This window comes from Camarhynchus parvulus, chromosome 11 (assembly GCF_901933205.1).
Source record: "Camarhynchus parvulus chromosome 11, STF_HiC, whole genome shotgun sequence".
Taxonomy (NCBI): Eukaryota; Metazoa; Chordata; class Aves; order Passeriformes; family Thraupidae; genus Camarhynchus; species Camarhynchus parvulus.
Window position 1 is genome coordinate 19,565,973 of NC_044581.1, and position 26,529 is coordinate 19,592,501.

Sequence of the window (26,529 nt, forward strand, 5' to 3'; positions counted from 1 at the left end):
GCTTCACTTTTTCAGGAAAAGATGCAAAAGGAGGAATGTTTATTTTGTATGTAGCATGTCAGAGAGCTCATTATAGAGTTTCAGACATGGTATTCAGACACGTCTGGTGTTGAGGCGTGCAGCTTTCCTCTCTCTGAATAAATATCAGCTGAAGATACAAGCTGTCCTCTTCAAGATTCTGTCTAGGTTTTATTACGAGGGAAGCTGAAGAATTGAGTGAGTACCTGCAAGTTTGACTACAAAATTGTCTAGAAGTAAAACACGATGATTTGCCATTTTTGTTTATAACTGTAGAAAATAGGAAGCCACCTTTTTTTTTTCCTATTCATTGCATTTATGTTCTTTTAGGATGCAGCAGGTGTATGTAATGGCTAAATATCTGACCGTTCCAAATGATGAGTTCAGTGTGTTTGATCCTGAAAGGCTCTGTGTGTAATCACTGAGCTGAGGTGCATCTCTGATAATCTCATCTAAATCAATACCTTGGAGCTTGAAAACCCTTCCTTCTTAGTGTTTTCTTTCATGATCATTTCTTCAGTTCCTCTGCAATGAGAAATTTCATGTCTACTTAGGAAAAACAATCACTAATTTACTTACATGTTGCATTTAAATTAACTAAGTCCCTTATTCCATCTACATTTATGTGCAATCAAGGAAACCAATTTAATCATGCTCTCCACTGTAAGACACCATAACTTGTAAAACAAGGAGAAAATTACTTTCAGCTATGCATGTGACATCAAGACATCTTAGAAAATTATGGTTTTAATGAGTTTCTTGCATTTTGACACATTCAGTGTGAATATTGGGAGAAGTAGTTAGCGAGGGAAGTAGTCAACTTGGAGTACTTTAAGGATGCTGAAATGCATATGGGAGTTTCTTTGAGTTTTAGGTTTTAGAAAGTGCCATAAGAAGGAATATTTGCTCTAGATCTCTGAAGCAGAACCGTCTGCAGCAATGATTTCCTGAAAAACTTGTGTCCTGTTTCATTGGGAGTGAAACTACCCAGCTCTGGATGTTTTGTCCTGCTGTGTCTTGCCTTCTTTATCTGTGGGATGCTTGTATTCTACATATGTGCCAAAATGGGAATGAATGAATGAATGAATACTGTGTGTGTTCAGATAGATGGAAATAAATTCTTCCCCAACCATTCTGACAATATTACTACAGATTTCATTGCTCAAATATAATAGCTAAAGGAACATTTTGTTGTTAAATGAAAGGGTTCCTGGATTATTCTTCCTAGTGCCTGGGACATTGCAATTGCTGCAGTAAGGAAAGGGATGTCCTTGTTTGATAGAATCAAGGGGGGTGTGTGTAAGAGAGGGGGAGAGTGGCCTGAAGTGTGACTGGAGCTAGGACTGGGCAAACTGATGGGAGGAGTTGTATCCTTCTGACGTTTCCTGACACTGTGTGAGTGTCTGGTATTGAACACCTCGTGCTCCATCTCATCCCTGCCCCACTGCTCAGGCTCTGCTCACCTTCTGCAGGTGCCCTAAGGAGCTCTTGGCTCTCCAGCTGCTCCAGGGTTTGCCAGTAGGAGCAGGGCAGTACAGAAGTTGTGTTTCCTCCCTACTTTGGTGTGCTGAGAGTGTTTTTTAGAGCAGTCAGGTTCTTAGGCAGTTGTGCCTCATGTACCACCTTGTGTATGAGAGGTGCTGCCTGCCCATCACACTGGAATGGGACATGAATGTTGTATTTCTCAGCTAATCTCAGGTAAGATTAGGCAGATTTGTCTGTTGTTGTACTAAGTAAAAAACTAGGGACCTGTATCTGTTCACTTAGTAAACTATTAAAATGAATGGGAGAGTTCTGCAATAAATTATGGTTCATGAAAAAGGTTTTAATTTATTTCATTTTTAAATTATTTTTAAAGAATGAGATGAGAAAATGTGATTAACTCCCGTTGAGCTCTGCAGCAATAACCTTTCACTGTTCTTAACTGTGCAAGACTTGCACTGGGGATTAAAGAGACTCTTAAGTTTGACAGCCCACAATGAAAGAATTAACAAGAAAATATCCCAGTGTTGAGTTTAGCCACAGGATGACACTGGCTTCTCACAGCTTTTTAAACTCAGTGCAGCTCTCTCCCTTTGGATCTTGGGTGTTGCTGACAGTGTATGCCCAGAAATGTGAACTGGGATGCTGCAGGAGTTAAATTTTCAAACCTTCTCATTGTTCTCTGATGTATAACTTTTTTTTTTTCCCCTTCACAGGAAATGACCTAGAGGCCTTACAAATACATTTGTGCATTTTTGTTCTGAGTCTGCAATTGAGGGCAAACGCAGTCTGGAAGCACCACTTGTTAAAGTTACAACGGAAACAACTACCTCAACAAACACGGAAAGGGGAGGAAGGCTTGCAATAACAAACACTCTAGTTTTTAATAGCTTATACTTGCAAAGTCTTCTGTAAACAGTCCAGATTTCTTTTTCCCCCTCCAATATTAAGAAGAGACACTACAAGTAAACTGAGTTGGCAGACTGGATCTGTCAAGACATTTGAAGATATTTGATCTGCTGACATAAGGATTTGCTTTTTCAAGGAAAGAGCCTCTGCACTGCTTTTATAATCGCTGTTGATCGGTGGTTTGCTCCACTTTTCCTGATACTACTAATGGGAGAATGGTATTAAGGTATTGCTTCTAAAACTATTACTTGCATTGACAAAATTAACTTTTGTAGATGCAACAGCAAGGGACAATGTTGCTCTCCTGAAGAACTCCTAGGCGATCACTTCTCTGCTCCAATTGGCTTTTCTGCCTGCGGAGGGGATACCACACAAGGGACAGAGCAGTGCTGAGACACTTGGGCTTGCTTTTTGAGTACAGTTTATAACTGCAGCGGGGCTGCACCCAACGTTGAAAACACGGAGTCAGCAGATGTGCTGCCGTTCCCACTGCTGATACAGATTATACAGACGCTTGCCTTTCTGAAATGCCTTTTGTGAAACCTATGTACACAGTCCTGCGCTGTTACTGTACATAGATACCCGAGGAAGGAATTTGACAAGTGATTGTTAATTGGAGAACTCTCTGGACAAGCACTCACTTATGTATTGCTGCAGTGCACAAGAAAGCAAAATGGACTACAAGCGGCGCTTCTTGCTTGGCGGGTCCAAGCAGAAGGTGCAGCAACACCAGCAGTACCAAATGCCCGAGCTGGGCAGGACCCTGAGCGCCCCGCTGGCGTCCCCCAGCACCCCCCTGGTGTCCCCAGCTGCTGCTGGCGGCTGCTCCCACCCCGCCTCCCACACCACTCCCATCGCTGACATCCAGCAGGGAATCTCCAAGTACCTGGATGCGCTCAACGTCTTCTGCCGAACGAGCACTTTCCTCACGGACCTTTTCAGCGGCGTGTTCAGGAACTCGCACTACTCCAAGGCAGCTATGCAACTGAAAGACGTGCAGGAACATGTCATGGAAGCGGCCAGTCGACTCACAGCAGCAATAAAACCAGAAATAGCAAAAATGCTGATGGAACTGAGTGCAGGAGCTGCGAACTTCAAAGATCAAAAAGAGTTCAGCCTACAAGACATTGAGGTAGGTTACCTTGGAGGATGTTGTTTGGCACATGAATTTGTATCATGCCTTCTTAACTGGATTTCTCTTCAAAATCCCTTCTACATCAAATGTTTCTCCACCTTGCTGTGTATTTGTGGGTAATGCTGGTTGGAAAAGAACTCTTCATTTCTTGCATACTGAGAAAGTACTAAGTAATTTGTGAGATCTGACCTCCACCTATGTTAAATTAGGTATTTAATAGGTATTTCTGTAGAAGAACCAACTAGACAGAGGTTTTAAACCATTTTCTAGTTTACGTTAGCTAATGTTTCTAAAAATGTTATGCCATCATATTCTGAATCAGCCTACACTTCCCTTGGAATGGGTAATACCAAGGAGAAACCTGAGCACATGGGAGTAGCACATTGTCATCAGTGTTTCAATAAAACTGCACATTCATTCGCTAAAGAGTGATTTTATCACTCTTTAGAACATTTTTGTCTTTTTGAGCTGTTGTGAGAGGAAAATAACACACTGTGTGAGATATTAGTGCTGTAAAAATTTGTCACGACTTTGCTGCAATGTTCATATGCTGGCAGTGAGCACCCAAGGGTCAGGATTCAGAGAGGATCCCCAGCTTCCTGCTGTGCCTGCCTGGGAAGGTCTGGGTATTTCTCCTCCAGTAAATGTGTTGCCTAGCAGGCAGTGCCAAGTGATAGTCACAGATAAATCCCTGCAGTTTTAAGCAGCTCCTTGTGTTTTGACATATTTCTTCACTCAGCAGCAATCTGCAGAGTTATTCCTTCAGAACTATATCCTGAATGGAAAACCTACTTGAAGTTCTCTTGGTTTTGATTCAGGTTTCAGGTGGCTTTGTCAGAGTGACTGTTTGTGCCTGTCAGGCATTTTCTGCTTTCTCTAACTGCACCACTTCAGCTGGAGTCCTTAGGGAGGGTGCAGTTTGTCAGTCAGCTCTGCCTGCAGTTGTGTACTACAGTTCTCAGTGTTGTGTACTTGATATAGGATGAAGGAAGATGGCCTATATATGTGCTATAAATGTCTTCTGTAGGCTGGTATTTTTAAAGACAATCCAATAACATCACTCTTCAAAGCTATAGCAATGTATATAAAAAAAGAGTGTGTTTATGTAATTAGTGGATCTTTATAATAGATGTGCTGAAAGACTTTCTGAATTAAAAAAACCAAAAACATAATGAAGCACTAGATGCCTTCTAGGGGTTTTTGTGGGCTTGGAAATGCTGTCCTTCCAAGAATTGGAGCCATCAGTAGAGCTGCTTTTGTCACATGGGCAGGCAGAGGTGCTGCTGGCTGTGCCCAGGGAGGGTTTGCTCAGCAGGGAGCTGAGGAGCAGAGCAGTGTTTGTGCCGGGTGGGTGCCATCCTGCCAGCCTAAAGGCACAGAAACTTCCTTAGCTCCCAGCTTTACCTGGCCAGGCCTAACCCCTGTTCTGGGCTCTGCCCTGCAGTGCTCCCTGGTGCGAGCAGAACAGCTGCTCCTGGGCCTTCCTGCTGCACCTCTTGGGCTGCCCCAGCACTTCTCATCACGCTTTTCTGCTGTCTTTTCTTAATTAAAACTGCATCTTGCACGTGGCTGTGAAAAAAGTCAATATGTGAGATTTATGGGCGCTTCTGTATAATGAGATCAGTGTTGTGCTCTGCTTTGGCTTAAGCAGCAGCAGAGTGTAGGGATTTGACAGTGACTCCTGTGGTTGTTCTGGGGGTCACTCAGGACTGTGGATGAGTGAATTCTGCAGCACAGGGGTTGGGTGGTTGTGCCCAGGGAGCAGCAGCTGCTCACTGTTGGAATGGACCTTGGCAGAGGCCAGTACAGGAATACATTTGTTTGTAGGTGATGTGAAAGCACAGGATACAAACATGCTGGGAGACCTGCTGAACTAAAAATAATCTTGGCCAATTTTGCAGTTGGGATGGAATTCAGAGGGGAAGGATGAATGTTGCAATATTTAAATGGACATTTTCAGCCTCAGGAGTGGAGCCCAGTGGGCAGCAGTTCTGGAGAGCAGACCTAGGGCTCGTGGGAGTCATGTGTTGGGGAAGAGTCAGTGTTGTGCAGTTGGAAATAATAAATCACTGCTGCTGCTGTTGTGCAAAGAGACATTTACCATGTATTTAACACACCCCTGACCTGCAAGAGTCATGAACTGAACTCTTCACTGGTTATTATGGCCTTAAACACAGCAGTGCAGGTGCACAGCACTGCTGGAGAAACAGGGAGCCAAAGGAATGGAGCAAGAGTGGTCAGACATGCAGGAAATAGGACCTGGAGGACAAATTGAAAAGATGGACTGTGCAGAAGAGGAGGCTGAGAAGGAAAATCAGAATTGCTCAGGTATGTGAGAAGCTGCCAGAACATGCCTGTTCTTCATGTCCGTGTAAGGTGGAGCAAGGAACTTAAATTTCAGAGGGAAAGATGCACATTAGATGCTGTGGAAATCCTTTGTAATGTTAGTGGAGCACTGATGTGGATTGCTGCAAAGGGTAGGGAGCAGAGCTGACAGAACAGGTTAAACCTGCCTCTGGCAAAACTGACCTAGGTGAAGTTTCTCCTTGCTAGGGACAGAAGGGTGACCTGGTGAGATCCTCTCCCACTGTGCCTTTCTGGGATTTGAAAACTCAGCTGTTGATGCTGAAATTTCAATTTAAAAAGTGGTTTGCTTTTTTCCCCCTGGTGGATAGAGAAGTTAACATTTCATAAAACTGCCAGCAGGATTAAAAAACTCACAATGTAAGCAGAAAAACATAAAGGGCTTGTCTGACTTCATCAGAGTTTACTGAACAGGGAAGTGATGGGGGAAGAGTGGGAGGCAGTGGAATTATTCCCCTGGAAAATACCAGGAGAGGAGTACAGGTGTATCTGAATTTGCTTTGTCAGCTTCTCTGTGGGTGTCTGAGAGCTCACAGCTCTGAGAGAGAACTGGGAGGTGGTGAAAGCCCCGAGGGGCAGCTCCTCAGCAGGAGCCTCAGCGAGGCTCTGGTGTGAGGGATGGAGTCACAGGAGCAGGGGAGGTGAGCTGGAATTCAGGGTGCACTGGGCACAACCCCAAATTCATGAGAAGGACCTGAGAATGAGGCTGTGTGTGAGCCCAGCTAAGGAAAATGTAGTTTTCCTAAACCTGGCTTAACACAGGCTGCAGTTTTTGGGAGGAATGAGAATTCCAAGCAGAGCAGTTTGGTTTTGGGAATCAGGCAGAGCTGTGGCTTTCCTCAGGTGCCCCAAGTCTTTATCTACTGCCCAGGGAGGGCAATATCAAGAGAACTAAAGTTTTGGTGAACAAAACTGACTTGAATTTGGACTGGAAACCCTGTGCACCCTGGACTATAGCACCGGGATGAGGGTTTTAATTTATTTATTTATTGTTACTTAGAACAAAGCTTGCTAGTTCAGAACTGTCTGCTAGGCTGTGTAAGAAGGTGACTTCTCTTGATCAAAGTGTGGTGGCAGATGGAGTTTCCCAAGGTTTCTTAATTTCAGAAATGCAAATGCTGGGTTTTATTTTCTTCTTTTTCTCTTCCCCTTTCAAACACCTTTGAATTCTTGGGTATTCTGTGCCTTGGGTGAGGAACAGCTTGGAAATCAGGGTAAATGAGAGGGTGTTTTCCATATCTGTTTGTCAGCTGAGGGAATGCAGTGAGTTTCTGCTTCTATTAATAAAAGCATTAAAGCAAATCCATAGGGAGGAGAAAAGCTGGTAAAAGTAAGTGTATTTCCCCATCTCTTGTGAAGTTTTGCAGAAGCCTCAGTACTGCAAAATATAAAGGATTACTTTTAGTTACACAGGGCTTGTGTATTCTCTTAGAAGTGGTAGTAATGAGGGGAATGTCCCCATTGCCTTCCTGTACAAAAGGGAAGCATGGATGGACACCAGGTATATTCTTGGCTGCTCTGTTTTGTGTTAAATGCAGACAATTTTTTGCTTTTATGTGTATAAAATAGCCTAAGATTTTTTGAACAAGAATCTTGTGAGACAAGAATGTCGGAGTAAATATTAAATGTAGGCTTTCCTTAGCAAACATTGTAAAGCCAAATTGAACCATTTTTAAAATTATTCTTTCCTGGGATTTTCAGGGATTGGCTCCAGACTCTTTTGTGTTGAGGAAGTGTTGGTAGCAAAAAAATATTTTGTCTTATATTTTAATTGCTGCTTTTTATTTTTAAAATGCTTCACAATTAATTGTTTTTCTGCTAATGATAGTGACCACTTCAGTAGCTGTCAAGATCAGATCATCATGAGTGGATTTTAGGGTCACTGCTGGGAGAAATGAGTCTGTTGGGCTTCCCAAGTCTTGCAGCTTCTGCTGGAAGCTGGTTCAGTCTGCAGGTGATTCCAGCCCATGGGCAGGACTGAGCCTTCCCTTGGAGGTGTTCTGTTCATGAGATCACTCTTTGGAACTGCTGGGTAGTAAAAATGAACCATATTCTGTAAAAATGAATAATATTCTGTAGTAATAATGAATAATATTCTGCCCCTTCTGATCGTGTACAGGAAGGTTGTTGGCTCATAGTGGGGCACACCAGTTCAGTGGCAGCCAGGCTGTGCTGCCAATGACATTTAGGGGAAACACTGAATAATTCTGCTGTGGTGTTTGGCTTTTTGAGCATTCTTGTTTAAGGAAATAGCCAAAAAAGGGGAAAAAAAGAAGAAAGTTTTACTGCATAAAGTGGCACTTGGAGAACTGCAAGCCAGTGTTTGTATCAAGTGTGGGGGACTGACACCTGCTATTTGCTGCTTTATTACTGGTAGTATTCTCTTGTAAGGAATCTGTTGTACAAGATTTTCTTGCCAAACAATTTGTATGGCATTTTATTGTTTGCAATAAAAGTGGCAATTTTGTGTGCACTTTGTCCAGTGCAATATTCCAAAGTTGACTGTGTGCCCCTGTTAGGAGAATCAAGTGGGACAGAGCAACATAACACCTCATCTCAGCTGGTGCTCCCATTGGTAGGGAACCAAAAATCCCATTGCTTCCAGCTGCAGGAGGAGAGAGATTTCTGCAGGTAAGGCTCTGCTGGGACAAAAGCTGACCAAAGCTGTCCTGCCTGACTCAGGTCAGGGAAGCCAAGGTGGTGGAGCTGAGCCCTGTGGGACAAAAAGTTTGGAAGCTGAAGACCTCATGATGCAATAGAAATGAATGTAAGAAAGGAAGGGAAGATCACCACTCCAAGGAAATCTCAGTGCTTGACACCTGAGGTGATTCCAGTTCAGCTTGGTTTCCTGCACAGTTTGGAGGGTTTGTTCTGCTCTGAAGGAGGACAGTCACACACTCCTGCATGGGAAGGTGGGGCAAATAAACCTGAAGAAGCCCTGGTGGTGTCTGTAGCTGTGGAAAGCTGCATCCATGTGCTGATGCTGGTCAGGGTGTGCAGAGGTTCCCTGTCTGCTCTCACAGGGGTCACTGCCCAGCCCTGGTGGGGGCAGGGTGGATAAGGCAAAGTTGGGGCTCTTTGGCAGAAAATCCAACCAAGTGAGCTCTTTAAAGCTTTAAAATGAATTTGGCATCTACCATCCATCCAAAGGGAACGTTTAACAGTGCAAAACTCCTCCACAGCTTTGATGGTGATGCAGTTTAAACCATCCTTACCCATTCTGGAAGAAGGCTGAAATGGATTTTTTTCAAACAAAACTCCTCCACCACTTTGGTAGTGAAGCAGTTTAAACCATCCTTGTCCATTCTGGAGGAAGGCTGAAATGGATTTTTTTCAAACAAAATAACAGTTCAGTAAAGCAGATGTTACTAGTTATCTTCACTGTTTAACATTGAAAGTTATAAGTAGGAATGTTGTGTGCTGCCCCTTAAAACCTAAATAATTTGTTTATTTTGAGCATTATTCCCAGGCTGGGGAAGCTTCAACCTTTGTACCTTAAATATTCTTTGAAATTTAATCAGCTTGAAATTCCTGATGAGTGCTAGTTTCATCTTCCCCTGAGAACTGCATTCTTCCTACACAGAAATAATTCAGATCACCAGTTGCCTCTTCCTGCACTTTTCTTATAAATCTTTCTAATCTCATACCCAGGAAAGTTGGAGTTTTCTTTATTTTATCATTTGCTCATTGTTTTTTTTAATAAGGCAAGCTCCACTTTCAGAGGTTAGTCAAAGTACCAAAAATGTTTAATTTTCTGCCTTGTACAAAGAAGGGAAGTGATTGAACCAGAATGGAATGTCAAAAGGAGTCTGGATGCAGTGGAAACAAGCATTGCCACCACTGGTTCTGCTGAAGGAGATAATAAATGCATGTAACTGGTGCTGTGACTGGAGAGTCCTGCCAGGAAAACACATTGGGTCTGAACAGTTTTATTCCAGAAGAATGTAGTTGAAAATAAGGCAGATGATTTAATGGCTCCAAGGCACGATGGCTTTGTACATTATCTGTGCATTTTATGAATTATTCCTAAAATGGAATTCAAGTGGAGTCTTTTTTTTTAATAAATCAAAGTCAAATAACACATTTTAAAGGCTTTGTGTGATAAACTGCATAAAAGAAACACTTTGAATAGCTTTGAAAAGTAAAAATAACTTTGAAGAGTTATTTTTAGTAAAAATAAAAGCAAAATTTAGTAAAAATAAAAGTAAAAATAACACTTTGAAAAGTAAAAATCATTTTTACAGTGCTGTGGAGAATCCTCCTTTCTCTGCAGCTCCCTAGTTCTATGCTTGTCAGCTTTTCCTTGCCCAGGGAGCATGGCCTGGGGCAGATGGAGCAGTTCCTGCTGGAGCCCTGGCTCTGCAGGGTGTCCCCTGGGTGTCCCCTGGGTGTCCCCTGGGTGTCCCCTGGGTGTCTCTGGGTGTCTCTGGGTGTCCCCTGGGTGTCCCTGGGTGTCCCTGGGTGTCCCTGGGTGTCCCTGGGTGCTGGCACTGCTGTTCTTGCCCCAAGTCCTGTGCTGGTGGTGCCCGAGGTGGCCGAGTGACCCTGGGCACAGGCACGGGGATGGGGGTGGCACCTCCTGCTCCCTGCCCTGCCCTCCTGGGAGCGTGGCAGTGACACTGCAGTGTCCCACAGGCAGTTCTGTCACTCTGTGCCTCTTGGACATTTCACCTCTGGGCACCCTCTGTGGGTTATGGGGCCAAGGGCTGCTGCTGCCCCTGCCTGCCCTTCACCACTCTGCCTGGGGGCTGAGCTGCTGGGCAGCTCCTACATTTTGTGTTAACATTTTAAAATGATTCTTGTTTTGTTGTTGCTGTTTTGGGTTTTTATCAGAAATTCAGCCAGGCCTTTGTGCAGGTGGATTTTGGTGTTGACTTGGTCCTTGTGATAATATGCTATTCCCATTTTTGTGCTGATTTTGCCAAGGAACTGAGCAAGCTTTTCATTCCTCAAGTAGTCAGAACTTGAGTACAGAACTAAAAATGACTCAGAATTATTCTGGTGTCCTCTTCGTTCATAGAAACTAATGCTCACTTATTATTTTAAGTAAATGGTTAAATATCATACCTTTCTTATGATCTAAAATATTATTTTAATTTTAAAAATCAGGGTTAACATAGTTCCTTATCCCAAACACCAAACAGAAAGGAAGAAGGGAAACTTCCCTGAGCTCTTCTGTGTGCTTGAAGCAGTTTGTTTGTCTCCCACAGGTACTTGGGCGGTGTTTCTTGACAGTGATGCAGGTCCACTTCCAGTTCCTGTCCCAGGCTCTGCAGAAAGTCCAGCCAGTGGCTCACTCCTGCTTTGCTGAAGCTGTAGCTCAGGAGAGGAAGAACATTAGTGGCACTGGAGCCTCAAATATCAGCCCCACAAATGAGCTGGAAGATGCAATAAGATCCTGGAGAGGAGCAGCAGAGGTATGGAGGGCTTGCTGTAAGCACAGTGCATTTAGTGAAACCTAAAGTCAGCCTGGGTGTCCTAACAAAGGAAAAAATACCTGATTTTAAAGACATGCTGCCTTTGGAGGGGGAACGTGGCACAGTTGGTTTCAGACACTAAAACTCATTTTACTCATGTGATCACTGCACTGTCTTTGCCCTGTGTAAAGTTTTCTTTGTGACAGGGTTGTACACGAGGAGCACACACAGTGCAAGCAGATTTTTGTTATTATCAAATAGGGCAGACAGAGGGAATGAAAAATAAAAACCTCAATAAGTCTTTGTGAAAACAGAGCAAAATCTTGATGAAAAATAATCTAGATAATGTCTTATTTCTCTCAATGTTTGAGCCCAAATTCTATTCTATACTTTAAAATCTTCGTGGTAATTTTTAACACTTCTGTCTTCATGCTGTTAATCTTGATGTTGCTTGATCCATCCATTGTTGGGATGTGACCCATGCTACTTAAATGTGCCACTCTCTGGACTTGTGCTTTCACAAACACCTGTCCTCTGTGGAATCCTTACTTTGCCAGCCCAAACCAGTGCTTTTTATAAAGACATCCAATTTTATGAGGTTTTCTGCTGTCCCTGGCACTGTTAAAGCCTGGAGACTGATAGACAGAATGGACTCAGACACAGAGTGTGTGTTTTCCCTAAATCCAGATGACTTGGAGCATGTGCTTGTGCAGTCTCATTTGGCCCACATGGTTTGTTACTCATCCTGAGCAGAAATCTTGTCAAGGTCTCCATTTATCACTAACATCTGCAAGGTACAGGAAAGCAAATAAATTACATGGATGCAGAGGGATTATTTGTGATTTTTACTGCAGCATAAATTTATTTCACTGGATAAAATAGGGATTTGGGAGTGCTTTAGGTATATTGCAGATAATTGTAACAGGTCTAATCCTGGTATAGCTGTACTTCTTTGGCATAAAAGTAATTAATTTTATGTGTAATATACTTAGCTTCTTAAAACTACTGCAGTTTCTAGAAATGCCCTGCAATTGCTATCAAATTCATTTAAACTGTGGTTAAAATTAAACTTGGCTTCACAGAATCAAGGGCCTTAGCTTTATTTTTTACCTTTGGAGCATCCCACTTCACCTATTTCTGTTTTGCAGAAATACAAAACCTGTATTTCAAAATAGTTTTGTACTAATCAAATCCTGTATTAAACATACATGGGGAGGAGAGAGATGAAATACAGATTCTCCATAGTTCCAAAATAACAATAGAAGAAACTTCTCAATTTTTGATTGACTGAAATGACTGATTTGGAGTATTTGTGTAGGGTATCAGGATAGCATAAGAAAAATAAGTGGTGTCTAAATAAATAAAATATCTCTCTCATAATTAGATAGACTAATATAAATAATTTTGATAGAAGGGGGATGTGAAATACTGAAATCTTTGCCAATTTTTTCCTTTGGAGTGGAAGGCAATCCACTGTTTTCCTATAAAATCAGCCTCTCTGGCAGGAGAACACTGCTGCTCCAGAGTGAAGTTCAAGGTGATACTTTGTCAGTAGTTCAAAACTGGTTTTGCTCCTTCAGGTTTACTTTGGGAAATGCAGTAATTCTGTCTGTCCATTGGCTGTGGTACCAGAAGCCCCCAGTTTGGACATCCTGCTTTAGAGCGAGACTGGAAAATAACCCACATCTATTTGCTTTACCCTGCTCAATGATGTAGGATTTTACAGCTAAAAGTAGATATTTGGCTTATTTCTTCTTTTTAAAATTGATACTACACAAAGCTATTTTCTTGCTGTGCTAAGTGGATTTTAGCATTGTGTGGCACTTCTCAAATTGCACCACAGTAATCACCTATAACTTTATGAAATGTGTCATCCTGTGAACACAGGAGTGCTTGTACACATGCTGTAACATATTTTCTGTTTGTGTTGGAGTTACAAGTCTGTCCTCAGGGAAGCACAGCCATGGTGTGGGCTGTGGAACAGGATCCTGGTCCTGACAGGGAGCTGAAATAGGAACAGAAACAATGCAGAGCCCAAGTGCTTGCAGCACCCCTGTGCTGTACAGGTTACATCAGTTCTGCTTCCACAGTGGCAGTAGGAGTTGAGTAAGTTATAATCAAGTCTCCTCCAGGTCCTTTCCCCCAGGTGCTGCTTCTCATCTCCTGTAGAAGATTTTAAAGTCTGTGGGCTTTTTTGTTCTTTTTTGAAATGTAATTAAGCCTGACCTGGTTTAATGCTGACCCTCCTCACCCTGGGTTTTTATTTTGCATTGCAGGCCACATCTCGATTGCGAGAAAGAGGCTGTGATGGATGCTTGGCAGGAATTGAAGTTCAGCAGCTTTTCTGCTCACAGACTGTGGCCATCCCTGAACATCAGCTCAAAGAGCTAAACATGAAAATTGACAGTGCTTTGCAGGTGGTTTTTCAAGTCTGCTGCTTTCATGTGCATGTAGTGCAGTCTGTGGGTCAAGGAGTGCAATAGGGGAGGAGTGTGCTCCTGCAGAATTGTGTACCACAGGCAGCTCAGAGGTGTTTGGGAACTGCAGCTTTGGAGTCTGGCATGATAAATGTGTGTATGCCATAGAACTGAGTGGGGTGAATCCTTGTCCCAGTCCCTGGCTGTGCCCAGACACTGACTGTGTGCTTCCTTCCTTGCTGACACACCTCTGCTATCTCAACTTTCTGTTTCATGGCAGGCTTACAAGGTGGCTCTGGAGAGCTTGGGTCACTGTGAATATGCAATGAAGGCTGGCTTCCACTTGAACCCAAAAGCAATTGAAGCAAGTCTGCAGGTAGGATCTGCTAAACCTGCTCTCTTTCATCCCTCCTCACCTTGGAAAATACACAAACATTTGGGTCTGTGTTAGGATTTTCTGCTGTGTTCATTTCTTCTGTTGGATCTGTTCTGCCCTGCAGGGCTGTTGCAGTGAAGCTGAAGCTCAGCAAACAGGAAGGAGACAAACTCCACCTCAGCCCATTCAGTGTGAGCTGCCCACTGTCCCTGTCCAGATTGGATCCCATTTTCTGAAAGGAATCTCCTTCAATGAGTCTGCAGCAGAAAACCTGAAGCTGAAAACGGTAATAACTCCTAATTAACCACACAAATAAAGAGTAGAATTCATTAAAATGTAGAGAACAACAGTAATAGAAGTTCCATGCCAAACCTGTGTTTAAGAGAGCTTTTTTTCCAGCCTGGCTTCCTGTGGAAACAGGATGTTGATAACATTGTAGGGCTACACCTGTTTGTGATAACATTTTGACCACCTGAGCAATTTTGGTCAAATATGAGAGAAGCACAGGCATAACAGACATAGAGATCTAGGATGCAATGAAGCTTCTTGGAACTTTTTGAAAAGAGACATGTTAGCTATGAAGAAATGCAGAGGAAAATGAGCCCTTACAGAGTCCCCAGCCAGTGATGCATATCAGAGCCTTCATCTTCTTAGGTGCACAAGTCAGCCAGCCTGGCACTAAGCGAGGTACTTGAAAAAAATACTTTGTAACAGAACTCCTTTTGATGTCATCCTACAAACTGGAATCCATTTTTAAAAAAGATTTTTAAATTATGGAGAAGTTAATTGTATTTTCAGTATAAACAAATGGAAATTGTGTCCATTCAGAAGTAATTTGGGCAATTTTAATCAGCACTTTGACTTTTTTTTAGATAAACCCAGTTCCTTGCTTCTGAAAGAGTTGAAAAGTTATATTAAGAAATTCTCTAATAAGAAATAATCTAATAAGAAATAATTAGTGCTCAAAATGGTGCTTTTCTGTTGTCTTTGCAGTGCTTTTTGTAGTTTTGATTAAACTGGTTTGCAGGAATATAAGCAGAAATACTGTTTATGATTTTGGAGCAGTGTTGTGTTCCAAAGAGCAGAGACAATCTTCCACATTTCTGTTCTGCAATGGAACTCCCCCAGTTATATAAGACTGCCGAGAGGTTGCAGACATTATAGCAGTTTGACAAGCATGTAGAACAATGAGAAATCCATCTGGAAGCCTCGCTGGTGCCATGTGTGGATGGTGTGCTGGCTAGGACAGAGTGTTTATTCTTGTTGCAGCACACAATGCTGCAGTTGATCAAGGAAGCTGGATGCCACAATGGACTCACCCCCCGGGACGACTCCCCCGTGACTGAAGTGCTGAACCAGGTCTGCCCTTCCACGTGGAGAGGAGCCTGCAAAACTGCTGTGCAGCTCTTGTTTGGCCAGGCTGGACTGGTAGGTGATGCCAGTGCTCTCAGGAAAACAGAGGTTGTGTAAACACCCTGAAGGGAAGCGAGGTGTTTGGGAGTTTAGGAATTAATTTGCAGTGTCTTGCTCTATGCTGTTCTGTTTTTAGTGCTGCACTTAACTTGATTTCTGAGCAAAGTGTGTCCCTGCAAAGTGGGGCTCTCTAGGTGGTGTCCCTGTTTGACAGGAACAGAAGAATGCACAAAGTGCTTCCTGGTCTCCATTTCAAGAGAGAACACAAGAAATGAAACTTCTGCTTCATAGACAAATAGAAATGCTTTCAAATCTATAGATGACCACGTTAAAAAAAAACTAAACAGACCCAAAGACACGTCTACCCCCTCTCAAATTGGCTTCAAAACTTTCCATTTTTTCATTTCCTCTCTGCTTTGACTGGAAGCTGAGTTTCCTGGCCAGCATAAACCAGCAGGTCTCTGCCCCAGGTAATGCTACCTGACATCTCCAACAGAGGACAGGAGAGTTAAGTCCCTGCTGTGTTCTTGAGGGGAAGAAAACCAGTGGAATTTACAGTATCTAAGCAGCTGATGAAAATAGGTGCTTGGAACATACTCTGATAAGAAAATGCATTTGTGCTCCCATGACTAATGACTGCAGTCTCTGCACTTGGTGAAGTGTTGGTGCATGACTTGTAGGATTTTTGGACTACTGTGAGAGGAAAAGGCTGCAACTTCAACACAGGAAGGAAATGCAAGGACAAAGGCAAACTGTAGCCTGTGATAGTTTTGTCAAGTATTCTTTGAATTGTCTTTAACCTACAGTGAGTTAATGCTTCTTGCTGGTTCATTGCTGGTTCCTTGTTCAAGGTGATGGGGGACCATGAGGGCTTTGTCATTAATTTGTGATTAAAGGACCCAAATAGCTGCATGTTTTTAAGTCTGTTTTTGAGACAAATCACACAGCTGGTTAGGTGACCTAGACCTTCCATCCTAGCAAATTAAACCATGTGCCTTTAGCACTGTTAAAAGGTTATCCAGTAATGTTGAATGATCAATTGGAAGTTATGAATTTGCTAGATATTTCTACTTTAGCATCCCTTTGATACTAGATATCAGATGGTCCCTTAGTAGTAAATACCTGTGAGAGAAGTAGGTTGAAATTGTTCTGGAATTCATCAGACTGTTCATGTAATGGTGGTACATAATTGATAAAATCAAAGGTGCAGACCCTCAGTGTCAGGCCAGCAGTGCCCCTGCTGTCAGTCCTTCCTTCACTGAGACACAGGGGCTGAAGGCAGGAGAGGGCTGAGAAGTTTTACAGGAGCCATTAGAAGCGGTGTTTTTGCAGGGACAGAGAAACTGTGGAATAACAAGATTTATCAAATTTCTACTTAGATGTTTTGAAAGAAAATGTGTATTAAATACTAATAAATAGAAGGAGGACTGGAAAAAGGATAGGGTTAAATGGGATTGTGCCTTCAGCTGCCACAGTTGGGGGTGGGAGGCTGGGATCAGCAGTGAGGTAGAGGAAATGAGGCCAAGGAGGAAGGAGATTCTCAGCAGCCCTTGGGAGTGCTGTGTGTGAGCAGCTGTGGCTCCTGAGTGTCTGGAGGAGCAGAGCCTGGGAGGATGCTGCACCTTCCACCATTTCCTTTCCAGGGGGTTTCAGTGCTGTGCACACCCAAGTCCTGCCCGGGGGGGGTTTCAGGAGTGGCACATTTGGACTCAGGAATTTGGAAATCTGGTGTCCCTCAGTCTAGACAGAACGAGTTAGACCTGCTGCTAATTGGAGCACTGACATTCTTCAGGTTTGTCATCACTTTTGGAGAGTGTCACCATAAAACTTGCTTACACATTCTCCCAAATGGCAGTGCTGAGCTGTGGAGTTTCACTTGTGTTGAATCCTGAATGTCTCCAGAGATTTTTGCATGAACATCAGGTTCTGAAAGTAGCAGGCTTCTCTCTTCAAAGACACAATGAGCTGTGCACATGCCAGAGGACCTGCAAGCCTGCTCTCCTTCATTCTCACTTGGATTTGTTACGGTTCAGAAGGGGATGAGGGTTGAGGTTTTTCTGTATAAAGTATGTACCATCTTTTTTTTACAACATCCAGTTCTGCTTGTGTGTAGCTTCATGCAGTGACAAGAAATTGTACTTTGGGTCTTTAAAGAGTTCTTTGGGTGGAAGGGAGAGAGGAAGCACCTGTAAAACAAGAACAATGGATGTCTGAGGTACAGGAAGCTGTTTTCTAAGCACCACCAGGCAGGGAGGGAAGATGTGTTTATTTGAAGTTTATTTTGTGAAGAAGGCAGATAAATGAGTCGTGGCACAGTATTATGTAGGCTTTGGTGTGCTGCTTTCAGATCCTGGGCTCTGCATTCATTCAGAATTCTGTGCATCTGTATCTTAAATGCCCAGTTGGAGAAAACATTAAAACATTAGAAGCCTCACTGCTTTTAACCTATCTTGTGCCCTTGTGCCTTTTAAGAAGTGACTCATTAAGTGTGGAAAGCACAATGAGTTGTGACTTAGTTTGCTTGGTTATTTTGGGCTGTAGTTTTTTAACATCAATAATTTGAAGTGCTGATTTTCAGTTCCTACCTTAGCATGTATACAATAAGAATTGCATTTTGAGATTGGGGTCAGCTGATGAAATCTGCATGTTTGAATAAAAATCATGTACATTCAAATAGCTGAATTCAGAGGATGAGCAGAAATAAAACTTCCAATTGGCCTCATGCAAAGAGGTTAACAGATAAATTTTTTTTTTTTTGTGCTGGTAGACATAGCAAACAGCAACATGCATTGCAGGAGCACTAAATCCCCTGGCAAAGTTTAAATCCCAGATGTCCTGACTCTGACAGATGTTGAGAAATGTGAAGTTTTTGCAGAGGGAAGAAACAAAGCTTTGTCCTGGGGGAGGAGCACCCCAACAAAGCCTGGACCATGAGCACCAACCATGCACCACAGCCAGAACCTGACACAGGCCTGCACAAATCAGAGTTTTACCTGACCTCAGGTCTGAGGTGCAGACTGTATTTTTCTTGGGAGTTGAGAACAATCACTCCTGAGTTCATTTCTCCTTACCACAGTTATGAGGAGTGAGTGATCTGTTAACAGTTATTAACTGTTATCACAGTTATAAATTACCCTGCAATAGGGCTGAAGTGCAGATTACCAAATTAAATAAAATTAAAATATACAAACGCCAAGAAAAGACTACTGGAATTGTCCTGTTACAAAATAAGAGGTATTTTAAGGGGTGGATGATGGTGTGGCATTTTGTCACCATGCTTAGGCATGTTTAAAATGGAATAAACCTGGGCAAAGGCTTAGAGTCAACTGAAGGAAAAGGCCTTATATGAAAATATTTGAAAGCTGGGAAATAATTATATTCAAGTGTGATTTGATGGTTTTGTTAAAGTGAGAGAGAAGAAACCCAGCATTTTGTTTCACATTTTTTCATACCCAGTAACAGACACCCAGTTAGAAGCAGGCCCAGTGTAGGTTAGGTGATGGCAGCAAAGTCAGTAATGTCCCTTGAGGCCGAGTTATACCAGGGGACTCTTTGCATTTCCAGGAGAAATGGTACAGCTGATCTGCTGTACCAGTCACTGAAGCAACAACTGCTGACTGCTGCCAAAAAGCTGCTGTTTCAGCATGACCAAAATAGGAAATTATGGAAATGATCAAAAAGGCCAACCCACACAGCCTGGACAACAAGAGAAAGCATGAACCAAATATGGAACTTACTATCACTGAATTAAAGGCTAAGTGCAGCTGAAGGGAATCCATTCCTTTTCCATTGCCTAAAAAGAAAGGTTCACGACACAGGGTTGGTCTTCAAGACTTTCCTCTTCATGTGTCTTCATGACATCTTACAGGTGGCTCAGAGTCCAACAAACTGAACAGTCACTTTTCTTCTCTTTATTTAATCAGGAATTAATAATGGTAACAGTTTCATTAGGTAGAATAGAGAAATGTTGGTGTGGAATTTTATAACCTCAAAAGGGGAAGTTGTGTTAGGAATTTTGAAGGGCTTCTGGCTGAATATTACTTGTCTATATCATACCATGCACTACAGTGAAATTATTTAAAACATTTTGCTGAGTACGTGTTTGGAAGCTCCTGAAGTCATAACTGTGCTGAACTTCTCAAAAATACTGAGAACTGAGGGCTACCAGCAGGGAGGTGGAGCAGCTGGTAACAACATAGTGATGCATTACTACAGGATGGAACTGAGAAGAACTAAGTCCTTGAAATACGAGTTTCTGTAGTAAACTGATTTTATATTAAAATAGAAGTAAATTTACAATGATTCCATGAGTTTCATGGGGGTTTTTTTGTACCTGTAGGTAGGGGAGGGGAGATTATTAGCATTTACAGGGGTAATAAAATAACTAATTCTTAAATTGTTTTCCCTTTTATTTTATTTGCTAGGTGGTTGTGGACACGGCACAGATTGAAAATAAAGAAGCCTATGCTCCTCAGATAAGTTTAGAAGGATCAAGAATTGTGGTGCAAGTTCCGTCAACGTGGTAAATAAAAATCCTGTATTGCAGATTGTGACTGGGGAAAATTGTTACAAATAGAAGAGAGAACATGCACAATTATGGCACAGCTTCCTTAAGTTCCTCTGTCTGGACTGTTGAACACCTCCATTCCTGACAGGCTCCTCTGTAGGAGGCAAGGCAAGAGGGGCAGTGCTGGGACACTGAGACTTGTAGGAAATGTAAAAGCTTGATGATAAAACAGAAGGTTTCCAAAACAACAATCTACTAGCCACTTGTGTTATGCTCCACCCTGGCAGGTCCCAGCTGGAGCTCAGGAAGGCCAAGAATTGGCTGAGTTCATGTGAGAGCCTTTGCTCTTTCTTCACTGGGCTGTTCTTCGGGTGCTGGTGTGAGCCATGGACCTCAGGGCTCCAGGAGATGCTGTCCCTGCCAGTTCAGGTGTCTGCCTAGTAAAGAATGGTTGATTGCAGCTTGGGAGGATTTCTCCCGTTCAGAGCAGTGGGAGCAGGAGGCAATGGCAGCTCTTGTCTCTGTCTGGGAAGGAGGCACTGTTAGGAGTTTCAGTGCAACACATTTGATTCACTGGACTCCTTACAGAGGCTGCCTGTTCCTAATGGTGCTGCTGGCACGGCCGGGGGAGGAGAGCCCGGTGCTGTGTCCCAGGGCAGGAGAGGAAGCAAAGGAAGGAATGTATGTATGCATTTATGGTGTATGTCCTGGTGCTGTTGGCAGGGAAAGGAAGGAAGGAGTGTCCCCGTGCTGTGTCCCCGGGGAAGGGAGGAAAGGAAGGAATGTATGTATCCATGCATGTATGGTGTATGACCTGGTGCTGTATCCCGGGGAAAGGAAGGAAGGAGTGTCCCGGGGGAGGGGAGGGGAAGAAGGAAGGAGAGTGTCTGTGAGTGTGTGTGTGTGTCTGTGAGTGTGTGTGTCTGTCCGTCTGTCTGTCCGTGTCCCGGAGCTCCGGGATGTCCCCGCTGCCCGTGGCTCGCTGCCGGGGGCAGCGCCGCCTGCTGGCGCTGGGCGGTACCGCGGGGGACACGGCCCGAGCCCCGGGGACGCTCAGGGACCCCCGGCCCGCGCTGGGGGATGTGTGAGCCATCACTGGGATGTGTGGGCCATCACCTGCCCCACGCTGGGGGATGTGTGGGCCATCACTGGGATGTGTGAGCCATCACCTGCCCCACGCTGGGGGATGTGTGGGCCATCACTGGGATGTGTGAGCCATCACCTGCCCCACGCTGGGGGATGTGTGGGCCATCACTGGGATGTGTGAGCCATCACCTGCCCCACGCTGGGGGATGTGTGGGCCATCACTGGGGGATGAGTGAGCCATCACTGGGGGATGTGCAGAGCCATCTCCGCGCAAACCCTGCCACGCTCCTCAGGCTCTCGGCGTGTGCGGGGTTGTGTCAGGCTCCTGCCGTGTTGCAGAAAGGTGTGTTGAGTGTTGTGTGTTCGCTGCTGCTGTGCCTGAGCTGTGCCTGCTAAAGAGCTCTTGTCAGTGATGATTTCAGTACACTGTACTGCTGAACCTCACAGGTTAGCTCTGCTCCACAGCAGGCCGAGCTCAGGCTGCAGCCCAGGAACCCCCAGACATTCCCATTGCTGGAGTGCAGCAATTGGCCTTCTGTATTCTGACTGATGTGGTAGAATTGTTTAATGTAAAAAAATAAGCATTGTGATTTCTAATATAAACTTATTGATGACAGGTGTCTGAAAGAAGATCCAGCAACAATGTCTTTGCTACAGAGGAGTCTGGATCCGGAGAAGACTTTGGGGCTGGTGGATGTGCTCTACACTGCTGTGTTTGATATACACAGGTGGAAGGAAGGAAGGTACATCTCTTTTCTAGTTCAAACTAAGCTGTCGTTGAATAATCTGTGCTGAGGGATTTGATAGTGCCAGCTCATCAGAAGGGGAAAACAGGAGTCAGACTGAGTGAGACACTGTTAATCCCCACAGATACCTTCTGGGTACATCCAGAGATACAGGAGACTGCTTAAAACCAAACCAGCAGCATATCCAAGGGTTGAAAAGTATTTGCTTCTCTCTTACAAAAACACTTGATTTATATTAAATTGGCCTCCACTGAGGTCTTGAAGCACAACTAAAATTTAAGGAGTGGAAAGTATTGAAATATGAGGAATAATTTGCTTTGTTACTATAAGAAGTAGCTGATGGACTTGGCAGTCTTTGGTGTTGTTTCTTTCTCGAGCTATTACTGAAATACACGTTTTCCCCCAAGGTACAAACTCAGTTATGTATTAGGTGGTTTGATATACATGTTTTTTGTTGATGCAGGGAGCAAGCTTTGCCTTGTATTCAGATCCAGTTACAGCGTGAAATCTCAGAATTTGGGAGCCAGGTTGACATGCCACCGGGGAATGGAAGCAAATCTTCAGGGGGTCTGCAAAAGACATTCTCCAAACTGACTTCACGGTTTACAAAAAAAACTTCCTGCACTAGTACAAGTAACACAGGAAGTTACTCAATCCCCAATACACCTTCCAAAAACGTCTTCATAAGTTCCAGCTCAGAGGAGAAAGCTAAGATGCCCACGACCATGGATGCACGGCTGCAGAACATCCTGAACCTGGGGAGCTTCCCTCGGAGCGCAGATGCCCTGCAGGCAGCGCAGAGCACAACCAACCCGCTCGTCAACGGCTTCCTCGTGGAGAGACGGGACAGCTTCTTCAAACCAGATGATGGCAAGGATGACAAAGGTATGAATTTACCAACTGACCAAGAAATGCAGGATGTTATAGATTTCTTGTCTGGTTTTAACATGGGCAAATCCCAGCAGACTTCTCCGATGGTGAAAAGAAGGAACTCTGTTGCATCCTCTACAGCAGCAGAACAGAAGTCGGGAGCAGTTCAACAGCAGCCACAGTCTGTGTCTCACACCCCGCTGCACCCTCCTCAGCAAGGCTTGTCCCAGCAGCAGTCCCAAAAGCAGCAAATGCAGTATTACCAACACCTGCTTCAACCTATTGGACCACAGCAACGTGTACCTGCCAAATGGCTCAGTAATTCTTCACAGCAGCAAGCTCCGGCTGTTGGAGCTGGGTTGTCTCATATAAATCAGTGGAACAATCCTGGTTTTTCAGATTTAAGCTCTGATTTGTACAGCTTGGGTCTTGTGAGCAGCTATATGGACAATATGATGGCAGAGATGTTAGGACAGAAACCACAAGGACCTAGAAACAACACGTGGCCAAATCGTGACCAAACTGATGGAGTGTTTGGGATGTTGGGAGAAATCCTGCCTTTTGACCCTGCAGGTGTGTGTCTTTTCCTTTATTATGCTTTTTGTAAGGGTTCTTTGTAAAAGAATACTGTGAATATTGCTGGCAATAACTGTCATTTCCCTGTGCTGCCCACTGGATGTAAGGGTGCTGACCAGTGCAGGCAGGGATTTGTGTGTGTGCTGATTTGCTTTTTTAACAAAAGGTGATCTGAAAACTCATTAATAAGTAAGCATGGGAACCAATTCCTTGTTTCTTGTCCCAGCTGTAGTAGTCTGACCTTTCCCATATGGAGCCCACCAGAGTACTGAAAAGATACTTACAGATGATGTTCCTCCTATACTTAGTTTGTAAAATTGTTTAAAACAAACTCTTGAGCTCAGGTGTGTTCCCTCTCCTCAAAATTATTCTTCCTGCTCTTTAGCAGTCTTGTAACCTGGAGATACAGCTGGGTTGCATCTTTCCCATATCCCCACATTTTCCCTCCATAGCTCCCTAGTTCCCTAGGAGTCACACTGGTTCCTGTTCCACAGCTGGTTCTGCAGTGAAAAGTTTGGATGTCAAAGGATTAGAGACTAAACAGCAAGTGCCATGAGGTCTGCCACATGTGTTTGGACCACCAATAAATTGTAAATATAGATGAATTGAGATAAAATTTTAGAGTAATAAACAAATATCTACAGACCAAGAAATTGACTGTGGAATTTAAGAGGAGATGAATCCCCATGTGGGTCATTGGCTTGAGAGCTGGACTTGATGATCCTTATGGGTCTCTTCCAACTCAGAGTATTTTGTGATTGTGTGATTCTGATGGTGGCATTAAGAACTTACACAGCTGCTACCTTGTAAATGCAACTTCTGTTGGCCTGGAACACAGCTGCAGGAATGTTGGAGTGTGCATTTATGGCAGCTGCCTGAGGGAGGAGCAGAGAACAGGGAAACCTTTTATCAAAGCAGGGCTCAGTTTCCCGAGCTCATTTGCACTCGTCTGTGTTTGGAATGTGTGGGTGTCTCAAACCAGCTCCTTTGACTCATAATTATGATAGTTATTTTGTCAACTTACTTGATTAATTAGTGGAGTTTCTATGGCAAAAATAGCCACCATAGTTAGTTGTTGCTTAATAACTGTAAGTCTGAATTAGCAACATCTTAGTTAAACAGACTTAGGGTATAGATTTAAGGATTATCACAGCCTCTAAGGAAGGACAAAATTATTCTCAGCAAGCACTAAGCCCATGTGTGTGTGGGGAAAAGAAAGCAGGTATGCAAAGGACTGACATTCTCAGCATTTGAAATCCATTCTATTTCTGCAGTATTTTCCTTTTGCTGTACAAAAAACTACTTGTGTTGTTCCATTTGATGAATGTAAGATATGTAGAAAGTGGTACTTGGAAAAGGTGACTTACTCAAGGTCCATAAATAGTGCTCAGTGGATTAAGATACACACTTCTGCAGTTGTAGTGATAAGTAAAAGCAGTATTTTCACAGATCTGGCATTTAAAAAACCAAACCCAAACAAAAATCCTTCCAACTGAATACTTTTCCACTAGAAAGAACTTTTCTTCATAGAACTTGCCAGGTTGAGCTGTGGTGTAGAAATCTGCATTTTAAGCTTTAGTGTTGTACAAAAAGCTGTAAACCAGAACACTGCTTTTCATTTCCAGGGTTTCCTAGGACTGTACATTTGTCATTTGAAACAAAACACATTACTTTTTTTTGATAAATACTTCTAGAGTCTGAAAATGATGTCTCTCTTAAGATGCAAAACTGCTGATTAAGAATTTATAAAATTGAAATTTATGGCTTTTCATGTTGAAGGCCTAACTAATCCCAACAATGTATTTTGTAGTATTTAGTCATCACTAAGAAGCTGATGAAGGAATGTTGCAATAAGAACAATAGAAGGAATGTTGGTAACTCCAATCTTTTGGAGTAAAAAACTATCTGATAAAAACCTGTTCACCTGATGTTTTCAGTGAGGTAAAAATTACCACAATTTTACCAAAATTACCTATTTTGAATATACCAGCACTTTAGAACTTAATGCTGTCCACAGGTAAAAAAGCCTGGATGTCCTTCAGAATCCATCTAGACTCTGTTCTTAGATCTGAGGAACTGTCTGGCTTCCAGCTTCATCTTAAATAGACATAAAGGTATTTCAGAGGGAGAGCAAGCACGACTGGGGATGTTTTGTTCCTAGATAGCTCTCAGATATGCCTTGCTTAGTAAAGGAGGCAGAGAAACAAAGTTTTCTTTACTATCTTTTTAATTTGCATTCAGCAAAACATTGTGGAGGTCTTTTCTGGATGTGTCAAATGAGAACAAGGAAACATATCTTCCAAATGCCGTGTTGAATGTAGGGAGCTGTCAGATAATAGAGATTTCTGCTTTGTGAGCTGTGCAGGATTGTTGGATGTTCTTCAGTCTTCACTCCATCTCCAGCTGAGACTGGCAAGGCAGCAGCTCAGTACTTCCCACTGCAATTACTGTGCATGTAGTCTAGACATTTTCCATAAATCCAGTCAGATTGCCAAGTTTTTTTCTCAGGGAAGAAAAAAAGGCAAAAGAAAAAGAAGCTGTGGAAACTCAGTTAGTGACTCATTATCAGCAGTATTTGAATACAGCAATTGCTTGCTCTGATCAATGGAGCATTTGAAACACTTTTGGATTGAGGCTTTTGCTGTGTCTGCTCAAGAGCGTGCTTATTCCTTACTGGATACTTGGGACATAAAAAGCATGTTGAGAATGGAAGAATTTTTAAATTACTAAATTACTGCTTTTTCTGTAAGTATAATTCTTATTCTGAAATATATTTTATAGTCAGAACCAGAATGTTTTCAGAATTGTCTCACCCATATAGGAAGGAGGCAGTTTTGGTGGTCTGTGTTCTAGTATGATTCAAGCAGGATCAAACCATAGCTGGAAACCATGATGCACTCTGGTATCAGCTACAGTAACTGTTCTGCTCTTTTTCACATGTGTGGATAAATGTACAGTGTCCATTTCATCAGTGTCTGCTGATACTGGACAGACCTTTCAGCATAGACACCATCATTGTACAAACACAATTTCCCTAATGGAATGCAAGGGGCAGGTGTACTTCCATGTGATAATTACTATCCACTGTGGCTGCTGTGTATCTCATCTTTGTAAAAATTTGTAAAACTTTCTTCACTGCTCTATGCAGACCCATCCACTGCTGGCTGCCACTTATCATCAGGGAGGGAATTACTGTGGTGTGGGGTAGGGTCA

At 43.1% G+C, this 26,529-nt stretch overlaps 1 protein-coding gene across 3 annotated transcripts in view; it reads left to right on the forward strand.

Moving 5' to 3' along the window:
• Window positions 1-26,529, forward strand: part of KIAA0355 (KIAA0355 ortholog) — a 59,251-nt gene that overhangs the window by 25,740 nt on the left and 6,982 nt on the right. For all 3 annotated transcript variants that reach the window (XM_030955739.1, XM_030955740.1, XM_030955741.1), the window contains 9 exons: window positions 2,217-3,541; window positions 11,119-11,325; window positions 13,602-13,742; window positions 14,023-14,118; window positions 14,243-14,404; window positions 15,388-15,546; window positions 19,956-20,053; window positions 21,742-21,867; window positions 22,334-23,313. In XM_030955739.1, the coding sequence (XP_030811599.1) occupies window positions 3,053-3,541; window positions 11,119-11,325; window positions 13,602-13,742; window positions 14,023-14,118; window positions 14,243-14,404; window positions 15,388-15,546; window positions 19,956-20,053; window positions 21,742-21,867; window positions 22,334-23,313 (2,458 nt within the window). In that variant the 5' untranslated portion in view covers window positions 2,217-3,052. The remainder of the gene's footprint in view (window positions 1-2,216; window positions 3,542-11,118; window positions 11,326-13,601; window positions 13,743-14,022; window positions 14,119-14,242; window positions 14,405-15,387; window positions 15,547-19,955; window positions 20,054-21,741; window positions 21,868-22,333; window positions 23,314-26,529) is intronic.